We start from the raw sequence: 12048 nt of genomic DNA, 5'->3' as shown, positions 1-12048 counted from the left end.
GCACATTAAGGGCCGCTTATTGATTGCCAAACCCCCCCCCCCCACTCTTGTTTTGGAGGGCCTTTTGCGGGCCTGTTAAGGGTGATTGTTTCAGCCCGGGGTGGGTATTGTGTTGTGTAGTACATAGGACGGTGGGCTCAGCTGTTGGTTGGCTGTAGTTTAGGCTACCTCCACCCCCCCACAATTCCCTGTGCCATTGTAGCCAGTAAGGCTTGTGCAGGGCAGTAAAAAAAAAAAAAAAGAAAGAAAATGGCTCCCAAAAAGGGGCAAGGGAATAAAAAAGGAAAGCAGCCGGCCAAGCGCCCTGCCAAGCGGCCAACCCCTGAAGCGCCCCCGCAGGAGGAGGGCGATGAAGCTCAGACTAGGCAGGCCATTATGGCTCAGTTGGCAGCCTTGGAGGAGGCTAGGGGCCTGGCGGGCCCTTCCAGGAGGGCCACAGGCTTATTAGGATGCGGCAGAGCTGCCACCATCTCTTTTCAGAAGGAGGTGCTGGCTCGTCTTTCTGTTTTACAGGGAGCTGAAGGAAGCGGTCGTGCGCCACAGGAAGGAGTGCCCCAGGAGGAGGAGCAGTCCGAGCAGCCTGATGCGGTGGCGGTTGTGCCGTCTGCTGGGGATGGTAAGTTCCCCGTGCCACAGCAGGGAGTAGTATGGCCATGGGGCCCATGGGGGCCTAATGTAGCTCCCGCCTCGGGTCCTGTGGGAGGAGCTCAAGGCATAGGTGCCAACTACTTAGGGGCCGGGCCACTATTGGGGAGAATGGTGGGCCCTTGTTCTATGCCGCAGGCGAGCACTTCTACTGCAGTGCCCACACCTGATAGTCCTGGTTTTCCATGGAGTGCGGCGCCTGGGAGCGGTGCTTATGGCGGTAGCCTCGGGTCAGGCGGACAGGGCCCGGCTGTGTGTGTATTCCCATGGGGATGGCAGCAAGCCTCGGCTTCTTTACCTTGGTCTGGGCAGTATGGTACAAGTTGGGGTTTTCCACCCCACCCACCAGTTCCTTACGGTTCTTTGGACTTCCATGCTGTCCCCTTTGGGGATCCTGCCATGCCCCTGGGTGACCATCTCACAGCAGCAACCAGGGAAAAAATTCTGAGAGGTGAATACGTGGATGTATTCAGCCTATTATACAGAGAACTTGAGAAAAAATCAAAGGACGAGCTTGACGAGAAGGATAAAGAGAAACTCAAGCGTCGTAAAGTTGATCGAACGTGGGCGAATTGGCTCCCTGGTTTTCTTATTTATGCGGGCGTCATCGCTAGGGCCCAACCATGGCGAGCCGCCCCAATGTTCCAGTATTGTGATATAATATACCGGGCCTATAATGATTTTGCTGGAGGGGCTTGGCTCCAGTATGACGAGCAGTTCCGCATGCGTGCGGCAGTTAATCCTTTCCTTCAGTGGAATCAGATTAACCAGCAGCTTTGGCTGCAGCTCATGGCGCCCGCAAAACCGAATGTTGGGGAGCGATCCGACAGCGGGCATTTGGTGCAGAAGTCAACTGGAGCAACCTTTTCTGTGGCCTGCGCACCCGGGGGGCAGTCAGTTCAGCCTCGGCTGCTGTGCTGGGAGTTCACCTCCCAAGGTTCCTGCTCCAGGAAGGCCTGTAAATATAGACATGAGTGCCCGATTTGCGCAGGCCCTCATGCTTCCACGGAATGCACCAGATTAAAACAGAGGCGGCCTAATAAGGGGACCGGTGGTGGTACTAGGCAACACCCTCCAGAAGGGCCCCAGCCCCATCCGTCTGAGGGTCCTTAGGCAGTGGTTGGGTTGTTACCCTCATTGGGAGGATGCGCGCCACCTGGCGAGCGGCTTCCTCAGCCGCAGCGCTTGGGTATGGGGGAGATGATATCCGTCGGGTCGGGTGGCAAAAAATCAGGGGCCTATCGAGCGTATATTAGGCCTTTGTGGTATTAAGGCAGGTTTTGTCTTCTTTCTGTCGTAGTGAACCGTTGTTGGTGCCAGGTATTTACTGTTCCCAGTTCTAATAGTTTTCTCTTTTAGGGGCTGTGGCTGGCGATGAGAGGAGGAGGATCCTTATGTGGCCACAGCATTGTCCTTGGGCGGCACACCAGGCACGGTGGATGCCGATCGGTTCACAGCTGGGCCTGAGCTACGCAGCTGTGCTCACCTGCAAGGCCGCCATGGTTGGAGGTGGCCTGGGCTCCTGCCTGTGTTGTTTAGGGCTGGTTGGCCCCCCCCCACTGCAGATTCTGTAATTCATATGGTTGGGAACGATTCGGTCTGATCATGGGCTGGGCACCTTTCGATTCAGGCCCAGTCGTACTTGGTTCTGATCAAGAAACGTCGGCCAGGCGTCCTTATCCTGTGGCCAGCCGTGCTGCCGTGCCGAGTTGGCGGACCGCACGGGGCCTGAGGGTTTGGAGCGCGCCGGAATAAGGCCAACCACGCATGGCGTAAGGCCCTGGGTAGCGGGCTTGCTAATTACGTCCCCCATTCTTCGATTCTATCCAGCTGGACGGGATTATTTCTGCGGATGGGGTGCATTTTATCACAAAAGGGCAACGAGTTGTTTTTAACCGACTTGCGGCAGGGGCTGGTTAGGTTTTATGTTTGGGGGTACAGCGGCCTAAGCAGAGGCTTGGCGCTGTCCTTGGCAGTTTGTGGTTGGCATTATGTTTTGGGGATCGGTGAGCTCCCGTAGCATCGCGCCATTTGGTGCATGACTTCCTGGGGAACCGCAAGCTGTACGGCCCAAGGTTGGCTCCAGGGAGTCTGTTGGATCCCGGCACGTGGTGAGCGTCCGCATCCCAGGCTGCTGCTGGTGGGGATGGCGGAGCTCCGGTTAGCGGTGATCTAGTTGCCGGGCCGGCCGGGTCTGAGCCGGTTGCTTGGCTCACACCCGGGGCTCAGGGGGCTCGCCCAGTTTCAGGTCAAGGAGGTGGTCGGGATGACCCCTGGCTTGTCCTGTCCCCGTGTTTTGCCCTTGCCGTTAAGTTAATAAAGTGGCCCTTTTAACCCAACTTGTTGTCTGCCTCGTTATTCCGCCTGGGGGGGCAATTCGGCCCCTTCCCAGCCGAGCAGTCCATAGACTGCTGAGGCTGGGGGCCGCCCATTGCCTCCCCGCGCGGATCAGAGGCAATGGGTTATCCTAAGGGGAGGTGGCGATGGGCAGCCTTAAGAGGCTGCCCACGCCCCCTAGCACGCAGCAAGAAATCGCTCTCGGCCCGCCCGCCCGCCCTTCATGCAGTCCAGGCACAGGCTGGTCGCCTTTTTTTGGGGGGGGGGGCGGGTAGGAATTTTTCGCCCTCGGATGATTGGCCTGTCCGGGGGTGTTTTTGCCTAACCTGGACTGCTGATGTTTGGTGCTGGCAATTGGAATGGCGGTGCCGTTTTTTATAGTTTGGTCACTGGCAGTTTGTGGTTGGCATTATGTTTTGGGGATCGGTGAGCTCCCGTAGCATCGTGCCATTTGGTGCATGACTTCCTGGGGAACCGCAAGCTGTACGGCCCAAGGTTGGCTCCAGGGAGTCTGTTGGATCCCGGCACGTGGTGAGCGTCCGCATCCCAGGCTGCTGCCGGTGGGGATGGCGGAGCTCCGGTTAGCGGTGATCTAGTTGCCGGGCCGGCCGGGTCTGAGCCGGTTGCTTGGCTCACACCCGGGGCTCAGGGGGCTCGCCCAGTTTCAGGTCAAGGAGGTGGTTGGGATGACCCCTGGCTTGTCCTGTCCCCGTGTTTTGCCCTTGCCGTTAAGTTAATAAAGTGGCCCTTTTAACCCAACTTGTTGTCTGCCTCATTATTCCGCCTGGGGGGGCAATGACTTACTGAAAAAAAAAATGTATTTTCATGCATTCTTATACCTAAGATGGCAATAGCATCATCTGCTTCAGGATTTTATGTAAGCATGCACTTTGAAAGTGTGAAAGACTGATATATTACCCAAGTAGAACAAGAGGAGACACAGTTACAGTGGAGGAATCGAGCTTGCCCTATGAACTGTACTAACTGTTCAACACCCCTGACACTATAGAGCTGCTCTTGAGATTGTCAAGAAAAAGAAAACCTTCCAAATGAAATAGAAGTAGGTATGGACAAATACCTCCTATTTTATTTCAATATGTCATTATTATGAAAGGTTTCAGAGCACTCCTTTTATTGCAGATACTAATCATTTGTTTCTTTATGTGGGTTTATGATATGATACTCATATTTATGATATGATACTTATAATGAGTCTGATTGCATCATTTTCTCCTGCCTGCTAACAAGGGAGAAGAGATCTCCTTTGGCTAATCAAAAAGTGGCTTTGGATACATGGGAATGAATGGGGAGATCTAACCCTTCATCCCCCTCCCCTTGGCATTTTAAATTGAACTCAGAATCCTCCACTATTTCTGAGGATTAAAGGAAGATTTATTTGCTACTTTGATAATCACATCTGTTTTGGTCCTGAGAAGAAGATGCTAGATAGTATTCTATTATTGTATCAGGCTGGTTAGATTTATTTTTAGAATCACAGTTGGCGAAACTCCCAGCAAACTTATTAGCCTTAGAACCTTAAAAGCCTGCAATTGACTTTAATCTGGAACAACCATCAGGTCTCCTTCTGTACCCTATGTATTTCAAGTGGGAAACAGGGAATTAAGATAAGAAGAGGATCAGCATGCACAATGTGCCTTCCCACCTAAAACATCCCAGTGATTTAGTGAAACCTTTAGTTTGGATTATGCTTGGTTAGCCATGGGGAGAAAAATTAATTCTTCTGGTTAATGTGGTATAAATATTCAAAGCATCACATTAGATCTTTCTAGTTGCTTGAAGACTAACACTCAACATACAGCTACGGGAGTCAACAATACTGCCCAAGAGACATTTGTTCCTGGCTAGGGTGGGTACTGTTTCTGAAAGATCTAGCCGGCTGTCATTGTTGTTGGATTTCAGAATTGAGCTTCAACTGTCCCCAAAGTGTACAGTTCATCCATGTGTGTTCAGTACTGCTTTGTGACTTCTAAATTACATATGCCAGACAAACCGAAACCTAGAATAACTAAGGTCTTTATGTTGGATGAGATGGCTATAGTTTCCAGAAAAAAAAATACCATGTTAACTTAAAAAAAATCAGTACAGAATCTGTGAGTTGGATCCAGCCATTCCCTGTACATGCACTTTCCCCCCCAGGTTCTGATAGTCCAGATCAGATCCTGAGCAGTAAGTGTCTATAGCTCTTTCTTATTTACTGGTAGTTGGTGACATCTTGAAAACTGCTCAGAGCCAAGATGTTGTGTGCCACCACATGCCAGTGCTCATCATCATGTGTTGTTGGGTTGGTTTTCTGCTTTTAAGTGAATAAATTTCTTATAATGCTGGATGGTTGAAGGGCTGTTCCTTGTTAGTTATTAAAGTCTTCTTTCTTTGCGGTGGGTAAATATCAGTTGATACAATGCTTCCTTTTATGTTTCACAAGGCTGAGTGAAGATATTAAGACTGGTGGCTGAATGACTATGAGGTCAAGAATCTTGTTACTCTGTTTCACACTATGGAATTTTGCTGAGGCTACTTTCCCAGAAGATTTGACTCCACTCAGGATTAATTACTGTGAGTATTAATAGCAGGGAAATTGTCCAATGATTCATTCCCTCTCACACAAGCACATGTGTGGGCATGTGCACACACAGAGCAATAGTTGCTATATCTTCTAAGCCAGAAACACACATGCGTAAACAAATATTTATAATGTTTTCATGCTATTTTTTTAAAATGTACAATATTTATACCCTCTTTCTGCCCTCATAAGGAAATCATAAGGGCCACCAAGACAGCTAACAAAATAAAATATACAGCATATAATCAAATCTTAATAACCCTAAAAAACAACAAAAATGCATAATTGAAACAATTAAAATAAAAATGTAAATATATACAAAAGTATAAAAAAAACAGCAATTAAAACATTGGGCAGGATCCCCAGTAGGCCAGTATCCATATTTTTCCTCTGTCAAACGAATTAAGGATTGGATTTAATACACATGAAAAGCTCTCCATGGTCTTGGTCCCTCTTATCTTCAGGACTGCCTCTCTCCCTATGCTTTGCTCATTGGAACACAGAGCTCTGCAGGTGACAGCCTGCAAATGAGCCAAGTTAACAACTGTCCATTTGTATGCATTTTCTGTTGTAGCCTTCACCTTATAAAAGGTCTGCCTGATGAGATTAGGAAGGCTTCCATTCTCTTGGCTTTCCACAATTTAACAAAATTGAATTATTCAGGAGGCCTTTTTTTACACAGAGATATATTTCAATAAATCTGGCCTCAATGGTGGACTTCCAGATGGCACCTGGGTTTTGGCCACTGCATGGCACAGAGTGTTGGACTAGATGGGCCATTGGCATGATCCAACAGGACTTCTCTTACATTCCTTTAGTCTAGATATTGGTCAGGCCTTGAAAAATGAATGAAAAGAGCTTTGTTCACTCACTTATTTAAAAAAAGTATAGTTCAAAGCTGGGAAGCATCAGAACTATAAGCAGCCATATACCTATACGAATCGCTAGGCTAAAGTTGTACACACCCTGGACCTATCTCAGTAATGTTTACAATATGTTTTCATAGTCAAGACATTTCCTCCATTCATTATTTTTTGGGGGGAGGGAGAATCAATGCTTCTCTCTGTGTATTAAGTGCACATTTGCCATCTGTAGAATTGAACACTACATCTAAGCAATTAGATGTAATGAGAGCCAGTAGTGGTTAAGAGTGGCAGGACTCTAATCTGAAGAGTCAGGTTTGATCCTCCACTCCTCCACATGAAGCCAGCTGGGTGACCTTGGGTCAGTCATAGCCCTCTCAGAGTTCTCTCAGCCCCACCTACCTCACCAGCAATACTCCTTCTAAGCTGTGGAGTCTTGTGAGCTAAAATTCTACTTAGTGACCTACTGGCTTTAAAGTTGTGAGTTACTGCATAAATTAATTTGCTCTGGGGCCCTTTTCCCTGAGCTAATACAAAAATGTGTGAGCTGGAGGCTAAAAAACTCTGAGCTAGCTCACACTAACTCAGCTTAAAGGGAACACTGCTCACAAGGTGCCTGTTGCGAGGAGAGGAAGGGAAGGTAATTGTAAGCTGCTTCGAGATTCCTTCAGGCAATGAAGGGTGGGTATAAAACTCTTCTTCACTTTAGGAAGGGGTCTGCAGCCTTTGGCTGTAGAACCAACTGTGACTCTATACAGACCATATATGGCACTTGATAAGAGAAAATCAAATCTTCAACTGAAAGTATGTTGGAGGAGTCAATTGGACATTAAAACAGCAGGTATCTGAATGGAATGTCAGGTGAAGGTTAAGATGGACTTCTAAGAGATGGTTGAGAGATCGGGATATGATGGGGAATGGTTATCAGTAATGCAAGAGGAAACCATGAGCAAATTTATTCTGAAACTGCAGGGTACTGTGATGTATAACTAATATTTAGTGCAAGATCTTATGTGTGCAATTTCTTAATTAAAGACTCACAACAACCTGTGTTTGGGCTAGAAAACTTATCAGGGCTTTTTTTGTAGCAGGAATTCCTTTGCATATTAGGCCACACCTCCCTGATATGGCCAATCCTCCAAGAGCTTATGGTAGGCCCTGTAAGAAGAGCCCTGTAAGCTCTTGGAGGATTGGCTACATCAGAGGGGTGTAGCCTAATATGCAAGGGAGTTCCTGCTACAAAAAAAGCCCTGTTACAGATTATTAATCAACATGTCACCTATAACACATATACCTGTATACATGTAGTATATGTGTATAATGCAAATGAGCTTTCTTATAATGGTTTTTTGTTGCTCTGAATTTTGACATATTTTGTGTCTTTAATTATAAAATTTTACTAACTCCTGGTTTATGGGCCTGGCAGTAAGCAGAGCTACACCCTTCTAAGTCCATTGCCTTGGACATTTTGACTATTTACAGTGGAAGTGTCTCAATGCCATTCTGGGTGAACTGATCACTCTTTGAATTGGATTGTGTTTCAAAATAAAACCCCTCAGGAACACTTCCACACTTATCTTTCTTCCCACCCACCCACCCCCCTTTCTGTCATGTGTGTGCATCGGGCCAGGTGGTTTCCTTACGGAAGTGTGTTCTGACTCATAAAAGCTTCTACTGGAATATATTCTATTATTCTTTAAGGTGCTTCTGGGCTCCAATCCAATTTATTATTTATGACATATACATGGGAGAAACTTTATAAACTCATCTATGTTCCTAACCCATTTATGTTCAGAATACCAAGCTATTGGGGAAAATACAATCCTTACCATGCCATTCTGAGCAGTGTGATATCCTTTTCAGCCCAGTGGACTTGGAAAGGGGTAATTTTGCTTGGGGCTGCACTGGTGGTATATTAAGATACCCATATTAAGATGCCACAAATAACTGGAATTAGTTGAAGAATTCCAGGTTGGATCAAACCAGGTTCTTCACTCAATCTCATCCAGTTCCCCCACTTACTACAGGTCCCATCACACATGGTTTTTGTCAAAGCAGGTCCCACAACCCCAGCATAGCATGTTTTGGTGATCAAAGAGGACCTGTTCTCCCCACAAGCAGGGAATCTGGTCGGACCTAAGTCTGCATCTTCAACACAGAAATGCTTTGTAAGGAGGTCAGGAGGGTACATGGACCTTAACCACATCGGTGCTCATCAATAAATGAAACCGTTTGTGCAGGGGTCATTTTGTAGGGAAAAAGGTGGTGGCACTCATCCAGGGATTGTTATGTAGCTGCACCTACTATTCAATGGACAAGGTGGGAAGGAGGAGGTGGAACTCTCAGAAAGGTTCAGAAGCTGTGCTCCTGTGAGCTCCTGCTGAATCCGAGGTCTGCATTCATGAAGCCTGAACTGAGCCTCAATCCGCTCTTCTCTTTTCATAGATAGAGAACATTTTCTGGCATTTACGGGCCTTGCAGCAAACTTTCGCCGGCCAAGAACCAAAATGGACATCCAGCAAATCTTGATTATGAACCGAATGCTTTACATCACGGCTAAGTCAGTAGTCTTTCTTTACTCCCTTTCCCTCCTCCTCTGTTTCTTTACTTTTTGCTTCTAGCAAACAAAATGAGTGTCACATGAGAGGGACACTTTCCCCTGCAGTCATGAAGTCTTTTCAAACTGAATCTCTGGGTTAGATCCAGCCAGGTTTTTAACTTTATCTAACCCAATTCTTCTCTTGGAGCCAGGAGACTTTGGGGGTGGAGCCAGGAGCAAGGTTGTGACAAGCACAATTGAACTCCAGATGGCCATCACATTTGAAGGGACCATTCTCCTTTTAAATACCTTACCTTCATTGGAAATAATGGAAGATGGGGGCACCCCCTGGTCCAATCTTTTTCAAACTTGGTGGGGTTTTTTGAGGAAAGGCACCATATGTTATGCTGAAAATACAGTATCTCTACCTCAACAAACAGCCCCCCCACAAGAACCCAAGATACATCACAGATCAGGTGTTATGTTATGTGGTTAGCAATCAGCCGCTTGCAATTACTGCCTATGTCTGCAAGATTGCTTACTGTACTGCTCCTGTTTAGTAATGTCTGTTTTTATTATATTCTTTTAACTCTGTTGTTTTTATTGTTGTAAGCCGACCTGAGCCTGCTTGCGGTATAGGGTGGAATATAAATCTAAAAATTAAATTAAATTTAAAATTGATTATCCATTATATCCTATGGAGCCTCCATAGGAAAAATGGAGTGCCCAGCAGACATTCAACACTCCCCCTCCCCGGCTTTGTGATAACCCTGAAGTAGGGGGAGGGCCTGCAAACCACGGGATCCCTGCCCCCAACTGGGGATTAGGGCAAACAAAAGCTGTGACAGAATAACTATGAAACAACAATAACAACAAGTAATTTAATGTAAATAATAACAAAGTTCATACAAACATAGAATTTTCTCCACTGAAGTGCTTGAGACGTGTCTGTCCTTTTGAAGTCAGAAAGACTTTTGAGGATGCCTCTTTGATAAAGACTTGGGAAATGGTCATTTACTTGACAATACCATCAGAGGTTTAATTTTTCAGGTCCATGATTTATTGTTGAGAAGCAAGCTACCAAGAATTCTACTACATCTCAAGACTGGAATAAACTTTATTGAATATTGGGATGGTACAAGCACTCTGCTGGAAAGCATTACAAGAATTGAGAGCACAGAAAACAGACTTCATCAAAGCTTTGGAGTGATTTCAAATATCATATAAAAGCCTTTTACGAGAACTTTGTTGTTATTTGCTTGACATTACATGTTGTTATTGTTATTGTTGTTTCCTAGTTATTCTATCAGGGCTTTTGTTTGCCCGAAGTGGGGATTGGCAACCCTATCTTACCATTTTCACCAGCAGAAAAGCTGGTTTGATTCCAACCCAATGTGTCAACTCGTACCATTGCAGCAGCTAGTTTACAACCAGCTCAACTTGCTAGTTGTTGACTCCAACATCTGAGCCCTTAAACTCCCAGGAACTATATTGATATAATGAAGTGCATCTAACCAGCTTTTGGGATGCTAAGAAAGGCAAGCAGGGTCCCTCTTTGACCATCAAAAAAGGCTACACTGAGAATCATGGGGCTTGCACGTAACAATAATGTGACCGGGGGCTGGGTTGTCGTGTGGAGGGGAACTGATGAGACTGAGTGAAAAATGTTGCTAGATCTGATCTTTCATCTGATGCAAGGAACTTTCCTGTAGCCGAGAGTCTAGTTTCACATTGATTTATTCATCGCAAACAATGTTATTTTGGTGACACTTAGGGGTCATTTTGTAGAAAAAGGTGGTGGAGCTCATCCAGGGATTGTTATGCAGTTGCACATACTATCCAATGAACTAGGAAGTGGAACTCTCAGAAGGAGGAGGTGGAACTCTCAGAAAGGTTCAGGAGCTGTGCTCCTGTGAGCTCCCACTGAATCTGAGGCCTGATGATACCCAGTCTTTTTATCAATACATTCATTGTTCATCTTTGTTTATAGGAACAACATTTATGCCATAGAACTGGATAAAGCACATGAAAATGAAATTCATTTTACCAGAGTAAGTTCTGTTTTATTATTCTCATGACAACACACTAGAAAATTATCAATTAATGGGGTGGGTGGGAAAAACATTCCAGCCTTATTCATAATCTCTCAGTGATTACAAAGAACAGCACATATTAGCATTGGGGACTTTGAATGAGGTGCCAAGTCTTTTCCTAATAGCTCTGTATAGTACTTTCACTATTGCAAGTGCTTCACTCATTATTTCATTGCAGTCCTTATGACCGCTTTCTAAGGTGGGCCAGTGTTTTATCCTGGAGGGATAAAGAGAGGGAGAAAGTCTTGCTTAAGGCCACCAAGACAATTCATGGCATTAACTGGAAATGCGATCCTTTCAGATCACAGCTCTGAGTATTTTTAATCTACATACTCTACAGGCTGATTTGCACAGCAAAAGTGCAGAAAATTTACAATAAGTTTGTAGCCAATGATCCTAGGGGACTATTGTATTTGGAATCAAATACAACGGGTTGAATCCAGCCAGTTATTTTCTCTTTCTTTCTCCATTTTCAGCTTTTCTACAGCCCCTGCCCACATGACTTTTCTCCATGCTTTCTCAGATCACCAGCTTAACTTTCTTGGGTGGTCTAAGGGAACATGGCAGGAAAGCTGGTTGAATCTAACATAGTAACTTCTTTACTATAATGTATTGATTTCCCCTCGCCATTTTTGTAGAGACTGCTGTGGAAAGCCGATGAAGCACAAGCAGAGAAATGTCAGTCTTTCGGGAAAACTGAGGTAATGAGTTTTAATTAATTAATTTATGTTTATTTGATTTGATTTATATCCCACCCTCCCCGTCGAAGCAGACTCAGGGCGGCTTACAGCATAAAAGCACTACAAACAGTTAAAACAATACATATTATATTTCTCTCACAGCTGCTCCCTCCTGTTCAGTTTTTTGACTGTTGTTTAAGATCTTTCTCTGTGATTTGGAATGGACCATGCTGTTATCTACCTCATCACCCCAAAGGAGAAAGGATTAGACTGTATCCCACCGGCTTTCCAACTGATGGTGAACAATGCC

The 12048-nt window shown here is 45.7% G+C and overlaps 1 protein-coding gene across 1 annotated transcript in view; it reads left to right on the top strand.

Annotated features, from left to right (window-relative positions):
• The first annotated feature begins 1044 nt into the window (after positions 1-1044).
• Positions 1045-12048, top strand: part of LOC132583582 (semaphorin-6A-like) — a 44223-nt gene continuing 33219 nt past the window's right edge. Inside the window, exons 1-3 of the mRNA XM_060255205.1 lie at positions 1045-1208; positions 10956-11016; positions 11697-11759. Coding sequence (XP_060111188.1) covers positions 1045-1208; positions 10956-11016; positions 11697-11759 — 288 coding nt within the window. The remainder of the gene's footprint in view (positions 1209-10955; positions 11017-11696; positions 11760-12048) is intronic.

The sequence above is a fragment of the Heteronotia binoei genome, chromosome 15 (assembly GCF_032191835.1).
Source record: "Heteronotia binoei isolate CCM8104 ecotype False Entrance Well chromosome 15, APGP_CSIRO_Hbin_v1, whole genome shotgun sequence".
Classification (NCBI taxonomy): Eukaryota; Metazoa; Chordata; class Lepidosauria; order Squamata; family Gekkonidae; genus Heteronotia; species Heteronotia binoei.
The sequence above is the reverse complement of the archived record's forward strand: the minus strand, read 5'-3'. Positions and strand labels throughout refer to the sequence as shown.